At 41.4% G+C, this 20,939-nt stretch overlaps 1 protein-coding gene across 4 annotated transcripts; it reads right to left on the bottom strand.

The window, feature by feature from the left end:
* Positions 1-906: 906 nt before the first annotated feature.
* RPP30 (ribonuclease P/MRP subunit p30) lies at positions 907-20,324 on the bottom strand. Of its 4 annotated transcripts, XM_085229123.1 has the most exons (12): positions 20,171-20,324; positions 19,386-19,441; positions 19,028-19,084; positions 18,213-18,287; positions 17,501-17,572; positions 12,060-12,149; positions 9,942-10,058; positions 6,322-6,351; positions 5,292-5,327; positions 4,868-4,967; positions 4,650-4,736; positions 907-2,687 (listed from the first exon to the last, which is right to left on the bottom strand). In XM_085229123.1, exons 1-12 carry the CDS (start codon positions 20,250-20,252, stop codon positions 2,581-2,583), a joined length of 909 nt encoding a protein of 302 aa, XP_085085249.1. In that variant the 5' UTR covers positions 20,253-20,324; the 3' UTR covers positions 907-2,580. The 4 variants fall into 4 exon arrangements, with proteins under 4 accessions (XP_085085249.1, XP_031410308.1, XP_085085250.1 ...); XM_031554448.2 differs by lacking the exon at positions 4,868-4,967; XM_085229124.1 differs by lacking the exon at positions 12,060-12,149.
* Between the last annotated feature and the right edge of the window lie 615 nt (positions 20,325-20,939).

Here is a 20,939-nt window from a genome sequence, read left to right as displayed (position 1 = left end):
GTGGAATCCTGCTATGAAAGAAAGGTATCTTTTTCCCTTTGCTTTAGTAGAGGCAGAACAATGTTAATAGGCTTTTCAGCAGAGCCATTGATGTGCAATTTCACTAGGACATCACATGCCATGTTCAGTTAAAAATCTGAACATCCCATGGAGCAGCCTCCCAGTGAAATATGCCACAGGCTCCCACGAGGATTCACCAGTCAGTAAAGCTGGCTTCTAGCCAGCAGACTTTACAGTGTGGCCAACACAAAGTCCTGGGCAATGAAACAATGGACAGTGATGAGTATTTGTTACTGGATTGCCAATCTTGGAAATGAATTTACAGAAACCCCATAAGGAGCAGGCAGAACAAATGCCTATTCAATCTGCAACCAGCTACCCTATGCTGAAGCAACAGATTTAGACAGATGAGACTTTTTACACAACAAGCACCATAATTTGTATCACCTGAGAACACTTTTTTTTCTGTAAGAACCATGGCATGTCTCTGCTTGCTATCCTCCTCTGCAAGCTACTATTTCTGTACTCGTTTCTGCACAATCATCTGGACATTGGGAGCATATCTTCCAGGAAACAGGAATTACATCAGTGCTGGCTAACTCACCTTGACTATCTTAATAACTGAGCAGCAGTTCAGCGCTCCTGGAAACTGGGAGAAAAAGAAACTTTCCACACAGTTCCTGAAGCACTGTACCTACTTAAAGAGCAAAGATGCAGATCTGGCCAAGGCACTGTAGTACATAAAAGTTACACTAAGCACGCACATTTCCAGTGCTTCTTTATTTGGTTAGAACCTTACTTGGCAAGTCCATAAATAAGAAGCCACTACATATAATATCAATAATATCGGTATTATATCTCAATACCAGTAATAAAACACTTATATCGTGACGTCAACCAGTAAAATAAAATCAAAGAAAAACTACTTTATTGCTTGTTGAATGATGCAAAAGCTGTTGTGACTTACACCAGCATTTTATAAAACCGTGACCCTACTGAGAGCTTTGTTAGCTACTAAGAGCTCAGAGATAACTCACCACAAGGTTTCTGGGGTACTTTACACGTCACAACTTGTGCTTCTCAGCTTGTTGTCAGATAAGAATAGAGAATCGCAGAATCATTAAGGTTGGAAAAGATCACTAAGATCTGGTCCAACCACCCCTCAACACCAAGCCCACTAACCACACCACATCTATGACTTTCTTGAACACGTCCAGGGACAGTGAATCCATCACCTCCTGGGCAGCCTGTGCCAGTGCATCACCACTGCTTCTGAGAAGAAATTTTTCTTAATATCCAATCTGAACCTCTCCTGCTGCAAACTGAGGCCATTACCTCTCGTTCTACCACTGTTACCTGGAAGAAGAGGCTGACAACCACCTCACTATAACTTCCTTTCAGGGACTTGTAGGGAACAATAAGGTCTTCCCGGAGCCTCCTCTTCTCCAGACTGAACAATCTCAGTTCCCTCAGCCCATATTATCTGCGTTCCAGATCTTTCACAGCTTTGTTTCCCAACATGCTCCAAGGCTTCAGTGTCTTTCTTGAGGCAGCACAGAATTGGAATATTGGAATATTCAGATTAAAGGTGGCACAAAAGCATCTCAAGTACAGCATCTTATGTAATTTTTATATTGGTCAAAAGAAAAACTTCAGTCATTTGGAAGATGTCTGAAAATGCCTCACTGATTAGAAATCTGTTATGACTGCTTTTTTGGATTAGATTTAGTGAAGCACTAACAGGCAGGAAAACTGGAAAGTCAGGAGGCAGCAAAACAATCTAGACATAAAAAAAAAGACATGACACAGTAAAAGTTGTGTGACATGGAGACTGCTCAGGCCTAGGTTAGACAGCTGTTATGCTGCAACTGCATACCATGCTAAGCACACATTCAGGATAACCTTGGGCTCTTCCTTCCTATCCGTAGCAAATGTCTCATGTTACTGTTTGGCTTTAAGATGGGATGGTTTGATTCCAAGGACACAGATAACCTTTGCGCTGTGTGTCTAACAGGTTGATTTAGTTGCCATTCCTGTGATACAAACTCAAGATTTCTCCAAGCAAGCAACAGATGCTAGGATTGTTATAGTTATTGATCACAAAACAGAATAGAGTGCAGATAAAGTTTTTACCGCACAATTATTCTCTCAGGACACTTAACATAACCTTTACTGACTCGTGGTTCTAAGGTTTAGTACCGAGACATGTTTTAAAACTTTAGGTCCTGTAAGAGTGACACTTTACAGGCGTGCCTTCTTGAAAACATTTTTAATTAAAAAAAAAAAAAAAAAACAAAAAAAAAGAGTGCAGCTGACACAATGTTTCTGTCTTAGGGATACTTTCTATTGCACAAGTTCACTGATTCCAAAAGACCTAGGACAAGGTGGAGTGATTTCTTCCTGCCCTTGTCCAGAAGCCCAGCAATAGGATTCCCACAGAATTCCTCACTTGGAAATGAGAAAAATTATTCTTCTTCAGGCTAAAAAAAATCAGTAAGTGAGGAACCAAGCCAGTTGGAGGGTGGAGGAAGACTCAGCCACTGGGTAAAGACTGCATGGAGGCTCCTGTTGACAACTGGCTCAAGCTTGAGTCTTTGCCTTTTTGCAGGCTGGCACTGTTTCTTCCTCCTCAATCTTGTGAAGCTTCTTCACTGTGTATACTACCCCACAGGCACTCTTCCGAGTTTCTGGAATATACAAACAACAATTAATTACCTCAAATAAACTGACACTAATGCACTTAATGCATGCTCACTGCAGTTCAGCATGTTTCATAGCAAGCCACACAGCATACACCACAGGTAAGCAACCTGCACGGGCAGAACATAGAACACACTCAGGAAGTGGGAAATATGAGATTGGGTGCAGAAATAGAGCAAGAATGAGGGAAAACTGAGGTCTGCTGGGACTTGTGGGGAACACGCTTGAAACCAAAGGAAAGCAGGCTTCATTAGTTCCATATCCACAGAAAGACACATTCTTGAACATATGTCAAAAAAGTATTTCAGTATTTCTGAGCAAAACAATGTTCTCAAATAAAATAAATGAACATTCACATACTTCAGGGTTCTTAAAAAGGCTACAGTGGTACAGCTATATTGGCAGAGGCTCACATATACATACCAAATAAGTGGCTTCATAGCATTCAACCATATTTTATTTACAGAACTCTCAGCATTACCATATCATGCTGCTACTCATACGTTTGCCAAACACCCAGTAAAACCAGTCCAATTTCAGAACCACTAGTATAAGACTTCTCTGCAAACACCGCAGATTTGAGGTAGACAAGGCTACTAACAAATACTCTTCCTAGCAAAGTGGCTTCGTAAGAAACTTGCCAAAATATATAGACTTATTCTAGTCTACTATTCTTTGGGGCACAGGAAAACTACATCTGTTTTTTTTTTTTTTTTTTTTTTTTTTTTAACTTCACAGATAAGAAAAATGAAGGTCTTGAGAAATTCCACATAAACTGGAGAGAAATTCTTCCAACATACTGTCACTGAGTAGATGAATAGTGTAGCAGGTTGGATGACCCTGTTCATAGAAATGCACTCTTGAAGAGATCAAAGCTACTCACTGTGAATTATAGCACATTAAAACTACAATTCTACTGAAAAAAACAGATACTAACCAAATTCTACCATGAGTTTGCAACTTAGAGCAACAGAAGGTGTTAAGAAGACTAGAACCTACCTATCCAAGAAATTCTAGAAGCAGCAAAAATTAACAGCTAGATACAACTAATTGGTGACAAAAATTAAATTGCTATTAGAATACACAGCAAAAATCTAGGAACACCAAGAACCAGCAAATAAGCACGTGAAAGGGAGGTTAGAGAAGGTGAATGGAAGGGTCACAGAGCAAAGTGAGGGTTTACATTGATTGCTAGAACACAAACTGCTATCAGGACACGTAATAAAACCTTCTAATTTCTGCAGGGGGCAAAAAGCTAAATTTCTACTTTCTTTACTATTAAAATGGACAATATAGAAGAAGAAAGCTACTGCAAACTTCCTCTGCTGAGTATAAGGAAGCAAGTTTTGTTTCACCAAAACTTGAAGTCATGGTACACCATATGAAACATCTCCTCCTAAGCATCAGGCACATGGGACTTCAGATTTTGCATCAAGTTTGAAATGGTCCACAGCAAAAAGTGAGCTAGTCAGAAGAAGACCATATAATGAAGTATCAGAGAAACACAGCAATGACTGCTTCTGTGGTCATGTTGCAAGTGGGCAAATGCAAGAAAATCTGGATGAATGTATTTTGAAGTCAGTGACATAGTTTCTGCTGCTGTCACAGATAAGAACATTCAACTCTTTCTGAAACAAATGGTATTTTCAAAATGCAGGAGAACAGGCAGATCTGCATTATAGCTAAATAATTTGTGTCTTTTTAATGTGGTTAAGTACTCCAGTACAGACAGCAATACCAATTCAGCCAGTGATTTGCTAGTACAGCAATCATCTCTTGCTGCAGAAGTTCCTTTTCATGCACTGAACAAGGAGGAAAAATCCCAAGCTGGCTTGCTCTCTATGGTCTCAGACTTTTTGGAAAACATGCACTGTTTTCCATGCACAATAAACATTTGTTATCCTAACAAATGCAAGAATTGTTTAAGTTTGCACATGCTTTTCACTTACCTCCATGAAGTATGGTGGCTCTGCAGTTGGTGGACACAGCTGCCTTGGCTTCGCCTTCTGACAAGCCAAACAGCAAACCTCTGTCACCTTTGTTCAGGATCAAAATGCATAGGAAGGAAAAAAAGAACAAGGAAGACTGTATGACAGATTTGCTTACTCTACAAATAACTGGGAATTAGCAGCGCTGTAACTCGGAGTGACATTTTGCATAAGGTTACCCAGAGGCAGAGACCTGAGGCATCCAATTCTCCCAGCTGCAGATCCCCAGGAGCCCTCCTGGAAGGCTCCTGTCAATACTGCTTTTTTCCAGACAAGCAGCTGTCATTTGAAAACAAAGGTCTGTCAACATAGGAATCTTTTTATTTAGAATGTAGAATCAAATAAAAAGCTACCCCCTTGAAAAATTCAGCTTTGTGGGAAAGGGCACTGTCTGATACAAAAGCATTATGTTGAAAAATCCCCAGCCATCTTGAATAGGGATGAGACCAAATTAGGTATGTTAATTTGAGTTAAGCCTCACTGCTCTTTTTAAGAGGGAAGGAGATGTTACACATAAAATCCTTCCAGTCCGTACACCCTCCCACACAGTTCTCACGACTCAGAGCGCACGCGTCCCCTTTGAGAGGCAGTCTGGACACACACCTGGAGGCGAGGAGGAGGAAAAACACATCTGAATTCCTGAAAAAAAGGGAGAAATGATGCTCTCTATCAAGAACACAGTCCTTTATTGATTGTACATACGGAACCAAGGACTGAAAAATTAAGAACCAAAGTAACTAATACTAAGATGGGAGCCTTATTTTTCCTAAATAAAAACATGATTTTATGGCTTCTTCTTTCAAAGATTGAGTGCCTTTGAGATCAGAATTAATTTCTGGTTTGGTCCACAGTGCTCACCAACTTCAAAGTTTTCTTATTCAAAGATCTATGATTATGGGTTTTTTACTCCTTTTCCCATTTACACTCAATACAAATATCAACACATCATAACACAGAATTCACCTGTAACCGTACTCAGACATCATATTTACAGCAACAGATCATGTCACTCCATGACCAAGAATCTGTGTTGCTCCTTCCACACCCACGCTGCACTCTGATTCACTGAATTAGTCACCAACAAGCATCACTGGGTAAAGTTCAAGGAGAGCAATAGATGGAAAAATCTCAAAACCAATTAAGTTTCGTATGTTACTATTAACTGCCATTTCTGACTTGGAAAAAGGATACAGATTAGCCACATCATAAGGACCCCGTAATTCTAGAGGCTAGAACAAAACAAAGAAAGTTGGAGGCTAGCAGAATGTGAGCACATAGGATAGAGCTATTTGCAGAAGCAGCCATTCAGGAAGACAAAATTAAATGCTACATAATAGCAAGCTGCTGAAGATGTACTACAACAATCAGGAAAACACCACTATTTTGCAAAACAGAGTCACTCTCTGCGAAGAAAATCATCACAGAAAATACCATAGCAACAAAAGCAAAGCAAAACAAACAGGTTAAAAAAAACCCACACAATTTTTCAGTAAAACAATTGATTAAAAACATACAAGGTGGAAATCTTAGAACTTTAGTTATAAATTAACATGTAAAAATTGTAATTTTAAGTATTTTGAGCTGAAAATAAATGCTCAAATTGTTTTCACTTGAATAAAAACCCAGGACTTACTCTTTCAGCTGCACTAGATATAACGATGTTCTGCAAAACACAAGAGAATAAAAGAACAAACATTCATCTGTCAGACAGCATCAAGAAATGGAAAACTTACAAGCAGCAACGACTTCACGAGAATTAGCTAAGTTCAGGGTGACAACACAATTAACTGTGAGCATCCAGTGCACTCAGATGAACAGAACTCCAGCCAGGTATAGACATTAGTTTTAGGAAACAAATAAGCCTAAGCTATCTCCCCAATATCTACAGAGAGAGAGCCACAGGGACAAGTTCTTTGTAGCGATAAACCTGAGCACAGAGAGATCTGAGCTGAATGAGCACTGCACCTTTTAGAGGGCTATGGCTAAGAAGTGTAAATCTTAGTGATGCTATTAAACAGTGTATCTTTTACAGGGAACTTTAAAGGGACTTGAAGGGAAAAGAAGAAATGCAGAGTTGTGCACACTGTGTTAAGTACAACTGCCTTTTTTAACAGTAGCTGAAAGGGACAGGGAGCCATGTGAGAGCAGTCAGGCACAAGGTGGATGCTGAGCATTATACTAAGGAAGGCATGGATGAACTTGTAAGAGAATCCCAAGATCCTCCAGATGCAGCTTACAAACCACAGCTGTAGGCAGTCTGGCTCTCCCAAATTTTCAACCTACTCTTTGCGTTGCAGCAAAACCCAACTCTATCACGTTAGCCTTAATCAAATTCATGCTGATGGAGGAAACCAGTCTGCAGTCAAGTAAAGGCAGCCAATTCACACCATACATCGAGTTTCCTCAAACCTGCATCCCATGAAAAGCACCAGGCATAAAGACACCCTCCTCCCTTCACTCCCAAATGTTTTCTACATAACAGGTACATGACTGCTCAGGGGCTGGCAGATAGCATAGTTCAGCTGCCAGTGCTCTTCTAATGTTAAACCTCTAAGGATGCTCACTCAAGGAAAGACTGTTTAGTGCAGGTGGAAACTGCAGCAGAAAAAAGATTCCATGCACTTAAAATATATATATATATATATATATTAAAATATATTAAATATATATATATTAAATATATATAATATAATATATATTATTTTTGAGAGAGAGATATATATATCAAATACAAGCTTTGGGGATTCCTGCTCGAGTGGGCAACAATGAAATTGGTACTGAGGCAGCAAAAGACTTTCCCTCTCTGACGTCAGCACCACCAACACACCACACCACCTCCAGTTACATGGTAGGGCTTATGATCCCTTTCCAAAGTACTGCTCTGCTTGTCCTATCGTCCCCCCAGCAAAAGAGCAGGGCAGATGTTGGAAGAAAATGCTCTGTGCACAGCTAGAACTCGAACCATGAAAGAGCTATTTGTATGGAAATGATTGCACTGTGCACACTGTGTCCAAGGTTTCCTCATGTGTCGAGAAGGAAAAAAAGGGGCTGAGAACTCTGCACAAGCATAAGGAAAGCCAGAAGCAGAAGCAATTCATACATCAAAGCGACTTAACAGCACAGAGCCTAGGACGTTTCCTTCTGTGTAGTTCACCTTTAAAGTGACTGTACTACAGACCTCAAGGGTGCTTTTGAGTTTCATTGGTGCTGACTGTGAGAGTTCACTGTGAAAATATAAGTCTGCTGCTCCGAGCTGTAAAAACCAATTCCTGTCTTCTCGACTCAGAAAATCTCCCAGAGCAGCTATGCCATCTTGAACCCATCCCTGCAGGACTGCGGTTCACTGCTGTGTACTGGAAACATGCCCTGGCCGATTCAAAGCTAACCGACTTCCAGTTAGAGGATAGGTAAGAAGGGAGGAGGCAAGCAGATGAGAAAAGTACAGCTAGCAAACAGAGGAGAAGCAGGCAAAGGCAAATCCAAGGCAAGGGCTAAGGGAAAAACTCAAAGGCAAACCATTATCTCCTCAGGTAAAAGAGAAAGCAGCTGTTCAGCACACTGTTCTGGGTGCAGTAACACTGCTACCAAAACACAGAATGTGAAGGACTGTGGCTATATACACCTTCTGTCAAGGCAAGCAGGTCCCTCCCACATTCCCTGCACATTTTAAAATATTCTAGGGACTCTGCTGAAGGTCAGTTCCTTGGCCAGTAAGTTTCCAGAAGTTTCTCTGTGCTCTATAACAGGAAAAACAAAAGGATCCAAAAGCTGCTACAAACTCAGCAGCTGTAAAAAAGTGTACAAAGAGCTGTACAAAAAGTGTACAAAAGGTGACTGATGTGCAAAGTGCCAATGAAAGCAGCCCATAGAACAACCTCACCACATCTTAGTAAAACGAGCCTTTACATAACTGACAGAGAAACCGCCAGCAAGCACTAATAGCCTTCTCTGCTGGCCCACAAGGTAATAAGCCCAGAAACAAAAAATATAGGCAAGAAACAATGACAAACTAGTAATCCATTTCTAGCTCTTCCAATGGCTTACAATAAATCATGGTGTCCAGTGTCAGACAGTTTACCTCCCACACACAAATGGTGTATTAAATAGACATGTGCAGAAAGAAAAGGCTCTTGTACACAGACCAAACGTCCCACTCGCTCTGTGATGCTAACTCAGTTGCTGATTTATATTGCAGAAGTTGAGTGAGAAACGTATCTTCAGCTGCACATAGGAAAGAGGAGAGTTGGCAAGGAGCAGTCCTACATGTTTCTGCATGCATGCACCTTTTGTTTAAGTCAGTATTTTGTGCGATTAACCTCCAGAGCTAGGCTTCTCAGGAAAGATCATGTTTAGTGCTCATTTTTTCTGTACTCATCTGTTTAGAGACTCCTGTCCTATAAGACAGGTCACCACGCCTAGAGGAAACTGCAATAATGATGATTCTGCTTTTAATTGGCCTCCCAAGCTCTATATCCTACTTCAGACTGCATCTGCAGGGTAATACCAGTTTAGGTTTCTCTAGACTAACTAGGTACAGCAAAAGCCCTTCATAATAAGAATGATGGTAGCTACAATCTCTTAATTCTGATACGTACTACTATACGCTTCCCTTTTAAAAGCATGCAGTCTGAGAGGACCCACATAGCAGGGAGCTTAGCCTGGTGGCCTGAGAGGAGGTGAGGTATGAAAGCAATGGAGTACTGGCATCTCAGCTGCAAGGATTACTTCTTCCCTTGGTTTCAGTAGCAGGCAAGAATGCAGTTGATCTGATTTCAGCAAAACTTGGCTTAGAGCCAGCAAGCTGTTGGATCTGCTCTCTACACTGGGAATTTCCTAACAGTTAAACAAACAGGATTTCTACCTTATTTTTTTTCCCCATGTTCAAGGTATGTTTTCAAAAAAGTGCTTTTGGTGAATCAGAACTTTGAAGTGGGGGATTTTAAAGAGATGCGTGGATTTCAGTTCTAATGCAAACTTTTTCCCTTTTGTTCTGGGTATTACATACCAAAATAACAGATAGATTATTCTGAAAAGAAGAACCAAGCAGTTTGACAACTTAAGAGGATAGCATGCAGAGGTACATGGCTGGAAGTACCTGGAGCTGGAATAATCGTGTTCTTGTATTAGTAGGCAAAGATTCAGTCATAGCTTCAGAAACCCTATCATCAACACTCATTTAAAATGGCTCAGTCTCTACAACTCCAGAAGAATTTGAATCAACTTAATTAGCTTGCTTTCACTTTGAGAGCTTACCTTTCCTTTGCAGATCTGCATCAGGCTGATCGCATTTGAAATTGTGTATCTTCTCATTGTGGAGTCTTTGATGGCAGGCGTGTAAAGAAGTTCAAAGTAAATGCCTCGATCTATTGCCTTCACATGAAAGAAAGTGAACAAAAATCAAAAGGAGAGAAGCAAAACAATCTAACAACCACTGACTATTATTGACGCAATTTATTCACAATTTAACTGTGTTATGAAAAAAATGAAGGAGAAACTGTTCCAGCAAGAATACAGCACCATATGAAATGCAGGGGGAAAAAATTTCCCTGCACACCAGTTGTGTGTCTTGGGAGGATAGAAAGAGGAGGTTTAATGAGCAAAGAAATAACACCTACTTAGTAGTTGTAATTGGCTTTCCACTGTCTCAGAGAGGATGAAGCAAGTAACTACTGCTGATCATAAACAGCTGATCCCTGAAACTTCCAGGACCCTCCTCCTCCTGTTCCACTGCTGGCAATAAGCAACAGCACTCTTTCCACAGCAAACACATCTTGCAGATGAGGAATTCATCCCTGCATGAATGTAGCAGTGAGGTCCTGTCTCCTCTCTCTCATAGCACTGTGCTGCTATTTGTGATCATTTTAAAGAACAGTCACAGCAAAGTTTCCAAATAGCAGAACTTAGTGTATATTCAGTTGCTTTAACATTTTTTGTTGTTAAAGTACATCACCAAAGCCCTTGTATTCTTGTTTTCTCAAACATACAGAGAAAGGTTGAACAAATTCCTGTAGGAAGTAAAGACAATTCCAAGCTAGGAGCTCCTCATTCCTTGGTCTATAATACATTTGCACAAAAATGCTACTTCGTGCTTCCACTCATATTATAAAACACTACAGTGCTAATACAGTAAGAGAGTCCAGTAATTGAATACAGATGGAATTAAACCAGCCGTAACAGCTGCATGGAAGCTGAGTAGAAGCTATGTACATTTTAAATGTTTTACACAGAGCTAGTCCAACATCTGCAAACACGATTGTATTTATCAAAACCAAAACGGGTAACGGCAATACACCAATTTCATGGTAAGGATACTTTTAACCTCATCCCTGCTTCTCCAGCTGCCAGCCAGTCTGCCTGGCATCAAAACAACCAAACCTCACTGCCTGAGGATGCACAGAATCAGTCTGAGAGACTGCCTTGAAGCCTGGAGCATGGAAGATGAGAAATAGCTTGTGAGGAAATTATCTCCTCACCTGGGTCAGCTCCTAGAGTTTCAGGCAGCAAGGGTACTTTCAAACAACATTTCATACAGTATTTTTATTCCAAATGGAATACTGAATTTTAAGTCTGTGGTAAATTCCAAATCGCCACTTTTGTTCTGTTTTAGGATTGATTCTGTTTTATTCTAGGTCAAAGTTTCTCTAAAAGACAGAAGCAAGATTTCTAGCCAGTTCCAGCTTTAAATCCTAAAGCACTAAGGACTACACCAGCCAAAAATGTCCAAGCAGAACAAACCTTGACATAAACTTAAAGGAAAATACTGGTTCAAGTATCCACTTGTTCAGATTAAATTTTCTACCAAATCACCTACAGTAGGCAGAATTATATTAATAAAATACTTGATACATACAGAGAGTTAGCTTGAGTCCCACAGCAGATATTGAGCAATCCCACATATTATTTACTTCCCAAGACATTCCTTTGACTAAGTAGGGATTCAGTACATCACCCTCCGAATATCCAACACAACAACCTTCTCCCAAATTAATACTGTCATTCACATTCTCCCATCTTTCAAATTACAAGACTATTTATCTGACACAGCTGTATCCCTTCCAGTTTGGGAGGCAGCTTTGTCAGCAACCACACTACATCTCACTGGCTAGCACAGCAGTAGTCATAAAGTTCTGTTTCCACTCCTTGGAAACACCCTGTCTTCAGAAGCAGAAGATAGAAAGGGAAAAGAACGAATACACATCACTGCGTATTAAATGATGCAAGTGGAGGCCTTGAAGTGAAGGACATCTAAAACAATACATTATGCAAGAAAATGAAAAGAACCATTTGAATGGGAATGGTGAAAAGGAAACTGTCAGTCTGAATTGAATTCCCTACATTTAATAGAAAAAGACAATATAGATGTCAATTTACCATATTTACAGGAGGCCTTCGGAAGTAAAACGGAAGCTTCTCTGTTACATTTATACAGACGAGATCCACATCAAGAGTTGTGCAAGCAATCTAGAGCAAAGAAACAGGAACAGACTATTAGGTGTGCCATTTCATAATGCAAGAAATGTCTCTCCAGAGGCAGTTCAATTTTGAAATGAAGTACAACGCCTTGTAGATGTGGCAATAAAACAGCAGTGCTCAAAACGCATAGCCAGAGCACATGAGGCTAAAAATGGCCTCCCTTTTCTCACTTAAAGAACAACTTTTCCAATGAAATAATGACCAACTCAAAGGCAAAACTTACTCTTTATTCTTATCTGACACGGACATACAGAAGCAGTGCTGTTTTTTGGTAAAAGAACTCACAGCTAATAAAGGACCCATCATTCTCTAATCTCAACATTCTCCCAGTGTCGCAGCTGTTTAAGTACTTTTACCAGCAACAACCAAGAAAAGACTGAAACAGAAGAAGAATTTTAGAAGTGATGAGTTATGCCACATGCTCAGTACTGGGTCCATGCCATGGTGCCTCACTTTCCTGTCTGGATAAGAAAGACAACTTTCTGAAAACCAAGCCTCTGGAGAAGTCTCAAGATGGCACCTGAGCTCATGGTTTAAATATTTGGCTTTGAGCTCACACCACAAATAATATCCTGTATTAATAGAGAAGGAATGAGCAAAGGGTGGAGAATCTCCACACTGACACATACAGAAAATTAAATGGACATAAAAGCTAGCTCTTGATTTACATATAATCTCATGCACACAGGACTTGTAGGAATTATATATGTCTACCCTGTAAAGACGATTACACGGGACCAGATAAACGCCTGTAAGCAATGTTGTAACAAAGAAGATAAAGCATGTTGAACATGCTCAAAAGGAATTTCCAAAAGGAATCCTCCAGTGTGGAGGAATTCTCCACGCTCAGAAACTTGCCATCCACTGCTCCAATTACACCTGGGCCAGTGCCAACCCTTCCTCTCACCTCGCACCAGCATGAAAGCAGTGCAGCTGCAGTCCCATGGCAAGACTGAAGGACTGTGACACTCCACTCTAGCACAGAGCTCTGCAAACTCATGGTCTGTTCACATGAAATCTGCACAGACATGAGAGCGGAGGCCCAGCTTTAGGAATGTTTCTTACCTTACCTGTTGATAGAACTTCCTTCAAACTGAACTTTATCTTCACGCCTTAACTTCAGTAATTCTCTTAAGCAGTAAACAGGTTGAATATACTACAAATACAAATCTGAAATGCAAGTTTAGCCCCATAATAGCCAGTTTTAATCTTATCCTTATGTGAAGCACAAACTACCACCTAAACAGAGGTGATTTACAGGAACTTGCTCAAAGCAAATAGCTCTGAATCATATCCTCGAAAACATGCCAGTGAGACCATAGAAAATTCAGGAAGAGAGAAATCCAAGAAAAATGGAGAGCAAGAACACACACTAGAAGCAGGCAAGCTACCCTCTGTGATGAGAAAACAAGCCCTCCTAATCAGTTCCAGAAACAGTGGAAAACACTTTTCCATTTTGAAAATTATGTGCAATAGAAAAGGAAGTGATCCAAATGCCAGGATATCTACAGGATTCCAGGGACAAAAAGAACTCAGAAAACACCACTGAGAAAAAAAATAGTAAGAATTAAGAATTACAATTTCACATAAGGAAGAATTTCTGAACTACACAGAAAGTTGCAGAGGAAATTTCTCTAAACATCCCAAATTCAGCCCAGGTTTGGCTCCTGGACAAGTCACACATGCAGACAGGTTAAGGTTACCCAGCCTCCCAAAAAGGATCTGAACAAAAACTTCATCCTGAAAATGCCATACAGCAGTTGGACAGCCCAGCACCTGCCCGGTCTCACCATAGGCAAGAGCCCCATCTGCTGGGAAACCACAGCCAACCAGAGATAAACTCACCTGCGCTTGGATGGCTGAAGACAGACAGGTTTGCTTTGGCAAACATTTTACAAATAAACTCTGAAATTTGGCTTTGCAGTATATCCTCAGACTTACATAAGCAAGATTTTGTAGATACTGGTGAATCACTGATTTCCTACAAACAATAGACAGAACTAATATTCTAAGAATTTGTTTCATTCATATTTTCTTCCTAAAAGCAACAGGCCAGACCTCAATAACAGCACAGAGCAGGCATCCCAGCTGCAGCCAAAAACAATTCTCCTTGGGAACCTTAAATAAAGAGCATGTCCTACAATTATCTCAGCAAACACAACTTACTTCCTTGTAACCTCAAGGATACAAATTATTTGTAGAATTCGAGCACATTTTTCAGCACATATCACTGCCCGTCTCAGTAATAGGAAAGCTTCTTTTGCTTGTGAGAAGAAGGAACTGACTATTTTTATGCTGTGCTAAAACTAAAGCCCATCTACAATGGTCACATATGTCTTCTATAAGCACATGAAAAATCCTGTCCTATGGAGAACAAACTAAGTGCCAAATTGTTGGTGAGAAAGACGATGCTACTGAGGCAATACAGTTACCAACAGCCAATTTTAAAATACAATTTGTGGTGCAAGACTCAGCCTAGGAGGCTTCATCCTTAAGACTGAAAGATTCAAGTCATTAGGAGTCATACATGCATACTGAGACTCCACGTGCTTCACGTTCCCTGTTGATACCTCTACAAACCTCTCCATACATACTTAGAAAACTTTAATCTTTAAACAAAAGACAAACATACAAATCTGCTCTGTACATGAACATGTGAGGAAGATGTCCTTCACCTCATGCTGTTTGAAAGAAACACATCTGGCTTCCTCCCCAGGTCAAGAGTTTTGTGCATGACAGAAATTAAGATGGTCTCATTACAATCCTGCTTTCTTCCTATTATGCTGTCTGTACCTGTGAGAGTGTCAGCTTGAAGCTGCACTGGGCCTGCTCAGAGCACAGCCATCCTCACAGAGCAGCAAAGCTCAGAGCAGCAAAACAGATCTGCCTGCAAAATAACTTGGTAAAATCTGCGTTACTTTGCAATCAAAGGTGTGTTCTTCCAACCAAACAGCCAGGGAGCTAAGCAAGAAACTGCACAAGCAGAGCAGAAAGGGACCTGCAAAAATGTGGGGCTGAGGGCAGGCATTATGTCAGCTTCAAAGTTGTTGCAGCTGAATGTCCAGCTGCACCAGCAGAACTTAGGGATGTCTGAAAACAAAAGACAACCATCTTTACATGACAAGCTCCTGCCCTTCCTCCAAAGTCTTACAGCTACTGCTGCCTACCTTCAAGTGGCTTCAGGTACTTGTTTGAACACATGATAAATTGAGTGAGCTCACTTGAGAAATGAGATCAATGAAAATCTTCTCCCTGTCCTTCTCTGCCAAGTCATTAAGTATGAACAACCATAGAATTGAATTGGGTTGACCTTAAAGGTTACCTAGTCTAACTCCTCTGCAATGAACAGGGACACCTACAGCTCAATTACTTTGCCCAGAGCCCCATCTAGCCTGACCTTCTTCGAATTTCTCCTCTTGAGTCTTCTCTTCTCCAAACTGAACAGCCCCAGCTCCCTCAGCCTGTTCCATTTCTTGGACCATTTTTGTAGCCCTCCCCTGGATGCATTCCAACAGGTCCACACCTTTCCTGTACTACGGACTCCACATGTGGACACAGTAGTCCAGGTGAAGTCTCACCAGTGCAGAGCAGAGGGGCAGGATCACCTTCCTAACCCTACTGGCCACTCTTCTTTTGATGCAGCTCAGGATACAGTTGACTTTCTGGGCTGTAGAGGCACACTACTGATGGATTGCCATCCATCAGTTCCCTCAGGTCATTTTTGGCACAGCTGTGTTCCATCCTTAAATCCCCCAGCTTGTACTGACAGTGCAAGTTGCCACGACCCAGGTGTGAGACCATGCACTTGGATTTGCTAAACCTCATGAGGTTCACCTGGGCCCAATGCTCAGTCTGTCTAGGTCTTTCTAGATGGTATCTAGGCATTAATGAAGTCCAGACAGATAACAGCAGTGGCTCTTCCCTCATTCACTGACGCACTTATATCACCATAAAAAACAAGGTTGATCAGGCTAGATCTGGTGAAGGCATGCTGGTTATCCCATATTCCTCTCCTTCTCTTGTACGTGCCTTACCATAGCTTCCAGAAGGATCTGCTGCACGACCTTCTCAGCACAGAGGTGAGGCTGAGAGGTCAGTAGCTCCCTGGGTCATTCTTTCTACCCTTCTTAAAAATAGGTGTGACGCTGCCTTTTTCCAGTCACCTGGGAACTTCACCTGACTGCCACAACTTTTCAAATATCTTTGAGAGTGGCTTGGCGACTACGCCAGCCAATTACCTCAGGACTCCTGGATGCATCTGGAATAAATCACAATAATTTTATGCTGTTAACAGAGCCCAAAATAAAATGATGGAGAGAAGTGAAAAGTCTTTTAGAAGTCTTTTGACTCTTGCACATCCTCAGGAGTCCAGAGTCTTGCAAGAGAAAAAAAAAAAAAATCAGTCAGAAATGAGTTTCATTAAGTTATCACTGTTAAAATTAATACTTAAGTTCTTCTGCTTCTTTAAAAGCTCACCTCTTTTTATAGTCACTTGCCTTATATTTTACAAGTCTTCAAAAAGGAGAGGAAATTAAAAAAAAAAAAAAAATCAGAAAAATATAGTTTTAATGTTTCAAAAATAGGCATTCAGCAGAACCAGAAAGTAGCTTTAGCCTAACTGAAAAACAAACTCAGCTTTGAGACAACCTCTCTCTGAAAGTAAATTCTGGCATTCCTCCAAAGATATTCCCATTTGCAGTTGGTGTCCCAGTGCCTTTTTCAAATTGCACATCTTATTGCTGCCTGCCAAGGGCAATACAGACAGATCACCTCTACCAACTGGAATGGACTGCCCAGGGAGGTGGTGGTGTCACCGACCCTGGGGGTGTTCAAGGAAAGACTGGATGTTGTGTTGAGGGACATGGTTTAGTGAGAGCTATTGGCAATAGGTGAACGGTTGGACTGGATGATCTTTTAGGTCTTTTCCAACCTTGGTGATTCTATGATTCTAACTCTTCCAATTCACCCTTAATGATATAACTTAGGAGCTTGCGATAGGTCAGATGTGTCACTGTCTTGATTAATTTTTTTTCCCCTTTTGCAAGGAAAGTATTTTGACAAGAAATTGAGCTGAGCATTTGAAAGCAAGTCAATCAGATCACTCACAGATGTTTAGGACCAACTACTCACATCAAGGCCCTTAACCCTCCTAGGATTTCTCCCAGTCTTTCAGAGAACAGGTTCTCTGTTCACTAACCAGAGAACCTACGTTGTTTAGTTAGCTCCATGACATGACTATATAAAATGGAAAACCAAATCAAAACAAAGAATGCATTCATGCTACTCCAAGACACAGATTGTTAGTGCCAGTTCTATAACAACCTACAGATAGTACTTACATGGAACAATTTCTCCGTCTTTGGAAATACAGCTATGATGTCATACAATCTTATATTTGTAGATGTAGATCTCTACAAAAGGAGGAAATGATTACTACCTTGACTTCTGGCAGGTGACAAATGTATACACAATGAAAAATAATAATGAGAAAATTACCTTAGCATTTTCAAGCACTAAAACAAAGCCAATAATCTAATTAAATAGTAGGTCTCTACTGTGAGCAATTCTCTGAAGTCATTTTGAGGCCTGTCCCATCCACTTACACATACCTTTTGTCTCAAGCACAGCCCCACAAACAGATACAGGGCTCACTCCCAGTATTCTAGTGTACATATAGAAGTCCAGAATTCAAATAAAAGAGTAAAGGAAAAGAACTGCTACCCCATACTAACAAGTAATCAGCACAATCACATCCAGTTTCATGAACCCACATCCCCTCATGATGCTTCAGATTCTAAAGATCTGATCTGAGAAATTAGTACTGAGTATCCTATGAAATCCATTAAATCCTTCCCTACACAATTCCCAAAGTGACATTCTTTCATTGAGAAAAGGAAAAAGAAGAGAAGAGAAGAGAAGAGAAGAGAAGAGAAGAGAAGAGAAGAGAAGAGAAGAGAAGAGAAGAGAAGAGAAGAGAAGAGAAGAGAAGAGAAGAGAAGAGAAGAGAAGAGAAGAGAAGAGAAGAAAAACAAATACATTGAAGGTACTTACCAAGAGATTACAGTGAGAAGGATCAGAAACAACAAGTGTCAGCCGGGTTAAGACTTTAAGTCTTTTAGACGTCCCCTATGATGGAAAAATAATACAAGATTTAAAAAGCTCCAAAGCAAAACTTCATGGCAACTTTCACCCTTTCTACTATAAAAAGAAAGAAAGTTGTGCCTTGCACCAATTCTTGCCTGTAAGTCTGTAGTTATGCTTCCTTAATATAAAAAAAAAACACATATTCTTTATATTGATCTGTTCGGTATTGTATCTGCCCTTCAGAAAGAAAGGCTCACTGTGTTTCTCTGAGGAATGGATCAATTGAAAGGAGAAAAATTGAAAGGAGGAAGAAAAAAAAAAAAAGAACATCATATGGAAAATACGAGCGTGCTTTATTAATACTTTATTAATCTGGTTTTCCAAGGAGGCCACGATGCAAGCAAAAGCATTTCCTTAATTAACATACATCAGAGTTGGTTCACTACATCCAAATCTTGTTCATCAAATCCAGGAAGTAATTTCCAAACCTCAGGCTCAAGTTCAGAGAATTACACTGCAATTATTCAACTACAAGACTATTCAGAATTCATGAACAGCAATTGTAAAGAATAATTTTTGAAATAAAGAACAGAGCCTCCTCCAGAGGCTCCATGGTAGAACAGAGCATTAACATTCTTCCAGTGTTGGGAGTTTTAAGAAGCAAGCAGTGGACAAATTTCTCATTTTTTTAACAGGCAATGAAAAAAATATCACATGTAAACAAAGACAGGAAAAAATGCAGCTCAGTAAAACAACTCATAGCTAGAACACAATAAACATACCTGCACGATAGGTAAAGATGGAAACAGCTCTGATGGAGATACCGGCTTGGCTATTTCCTTAAAAGAAAACAAAACAAAGTTACCCAAAATATAATGGGATGTTTAGAATTTACACAGAAGTTGTGTTCCAACTCCAAAAATAAGTTTGCCATGCTAACAAAAGTATTTCCTAGGGACAATTAACAGACCATAGTAAAAATGAACTCCAGGGCAGTAATACAGACATTGGAGTTCCGTTATAAATAAAAATACAAATATACTTCATTTAAGTGAGTATGTAAAAACAAAGGAGGGAGGAGCAGCACACAGATTTACGAGAGCAAACGCATCACCAACAAAGAAGCTGAGCTGAAATTACCTGTTTCTTTTCTTTAAAATCGACGATGTGATTAAGAGCAACTGCAGAATATCCCACTAAAGAAGTGAACACATTGTGAGCCTGCTTTGTTCAGCAAGTAATGGAAACAGAGACAAGCAGAAAACTGTTACATGCTCATTATTTAAATATCTCAAACTTAATAATGACGTGCACATTTACCTTTCACAGTGAATTTTTCTGAACATGAACTCACCAAAGATGTGTCTCAAGAGTACAAACTTCTTTTAACACAACCCAGCCTTGACAACGCGTCCCCTCACTGACTGACAGTGACGGGGGCAGGGACTGCACGGCCAGTGCTAGGGCACACTCAGACGCACAGCTACCCAATGGGAGCAGCTGGCAGGCTGAGGTGTGGTCGGGAGCCTGGCGGGCAGTGGGGTAAGCCAAAGGCTGCCAGGTCCTGGCTCTGCATCGATACTAAGGCTGCGCCTTGCAGCAGCAGGAGATTGGAAGGCGCTTTACTAGGGAAGCCATGAAACCTGTGCTGAAGATCAGCAACCCTGGAACAAGTTCTCTGCAGAGACTGGAGAGTAACCGGAGATGTTAAAAGCGCTGTTCAGGCACGGCACAGACCCCGTGCCCTACGAGAGGCAGAGCAGAACCGGCGCACGGAGCTTCCGCCCCGTCCAGCCCCGCTTCTCCAGCCTTCACGCCGCTGCCGCAGCCCTCAACCAGCGCCGTCCCCCAGCACAGCCCGCCCCGCCACCTCGGCCTCAACAACACATCCACCCGCTCCCAGCCCGGCTCCCGCCCCGACTCACGGTGCGCTGCAGTCTCCAGCAGGCTCTGCACGGCCTTCCTGTCCGCGCCTTGCGGCACGTTCAGATCAGCGAAGCCGGCCATGCTGCGCAGCGCGGGGCGGAACGAGAACTGTGGGCGCGACCGGCACCGCCCCCGGCGGCCCGGAGCAACCTGGGGCTTGTAGTCCTGCTGAGGGGAGCAGGATGGGCCCCGGCCCGGCAGGCGGGGCTCTGGGTGAAGGAGGGTGTGAGCTTTCCGGAGCTCCTGAACATGTCCGTGAAGGCTGCGCTGCGAGCGGAGCAGGCGGGCGCTCGGGGTGTGCGTACTGCCCAGCAGGGGGAGCCGCGCTTCTGCTCGTCTACCGGCCGATCGCCTCCTACTGAGCGCTGCTCCTGGGGAGGAGCCGTTCCTAGTTAAGGCCGTAATTTTCCTGCGTTAACTTATAAATGTGAAATAAAATCCTAGGCTGATGCGTCCCTAGATTCCCGAGAGATATTCCCTAAAATGCAGAAGCGCTGAACAGTTCCAGTAGACCGCAACTCCCATACGCTTTGACTCTGTAGCACTGTTGCAAAACTCACTTATCTCATTTTATTGCTGGTAATCAGTATGGAATATGTGAAATACGGGTGGTAATGACCGCCTTTTGTTGTTGTTTGGGACAGGCCGAAGAGTTTATAAGCTCCCTTTAAACATTGGAAGGCTGCAATGAGATCTCCCTGGAGCCTTCTATTCTCCAGACTGAACAAGCCTATCTCCAGAGAAGTGCTCCAGCTCTCTGAGCACATT

This window comes from Meleagris gallopavo, chromosome 8, assembly GCF_905368555.1.
Source record: "Meleagris gallopavo chromosome 8, MGAL_WU_HG_1.1, whole genome shotgun sequence".
Classification (NCBI taxonomy): Eukaryota; Metazoa; Chordata; class Aves; order Galliformes; family Phasianidae; genus Meleagris; species Meleagris gallopavo.
Note: the sequence above shows the minus strand (reverse complement) of the source record. Positions and strands in the feature narration are given on the sequence as shown.

Coding starts and splice junctions, on each gene's coding strand:
- RPP30 (XM_085229123.1), bottom strand. CDS start 20,252: ATGGCCGGCTTCGCTGATCTGAACGTGCCGCAAGGCGCGGACAGGAAG. Junction 19,442..20,170: donor GCTGGAGACTGCAGCGCACC/GTGAGTCGGGGC, acceptor TCACTTCTTTAG/TGGGATATTCTGCAGTTGCT. Junction 2,688..4,649: donor AGCCACCATACTTCATGGAG/GTAAGTGAAAAG, acceptor TGTATATTCCAG/AAACTCGGAAGAGTGCCTGT.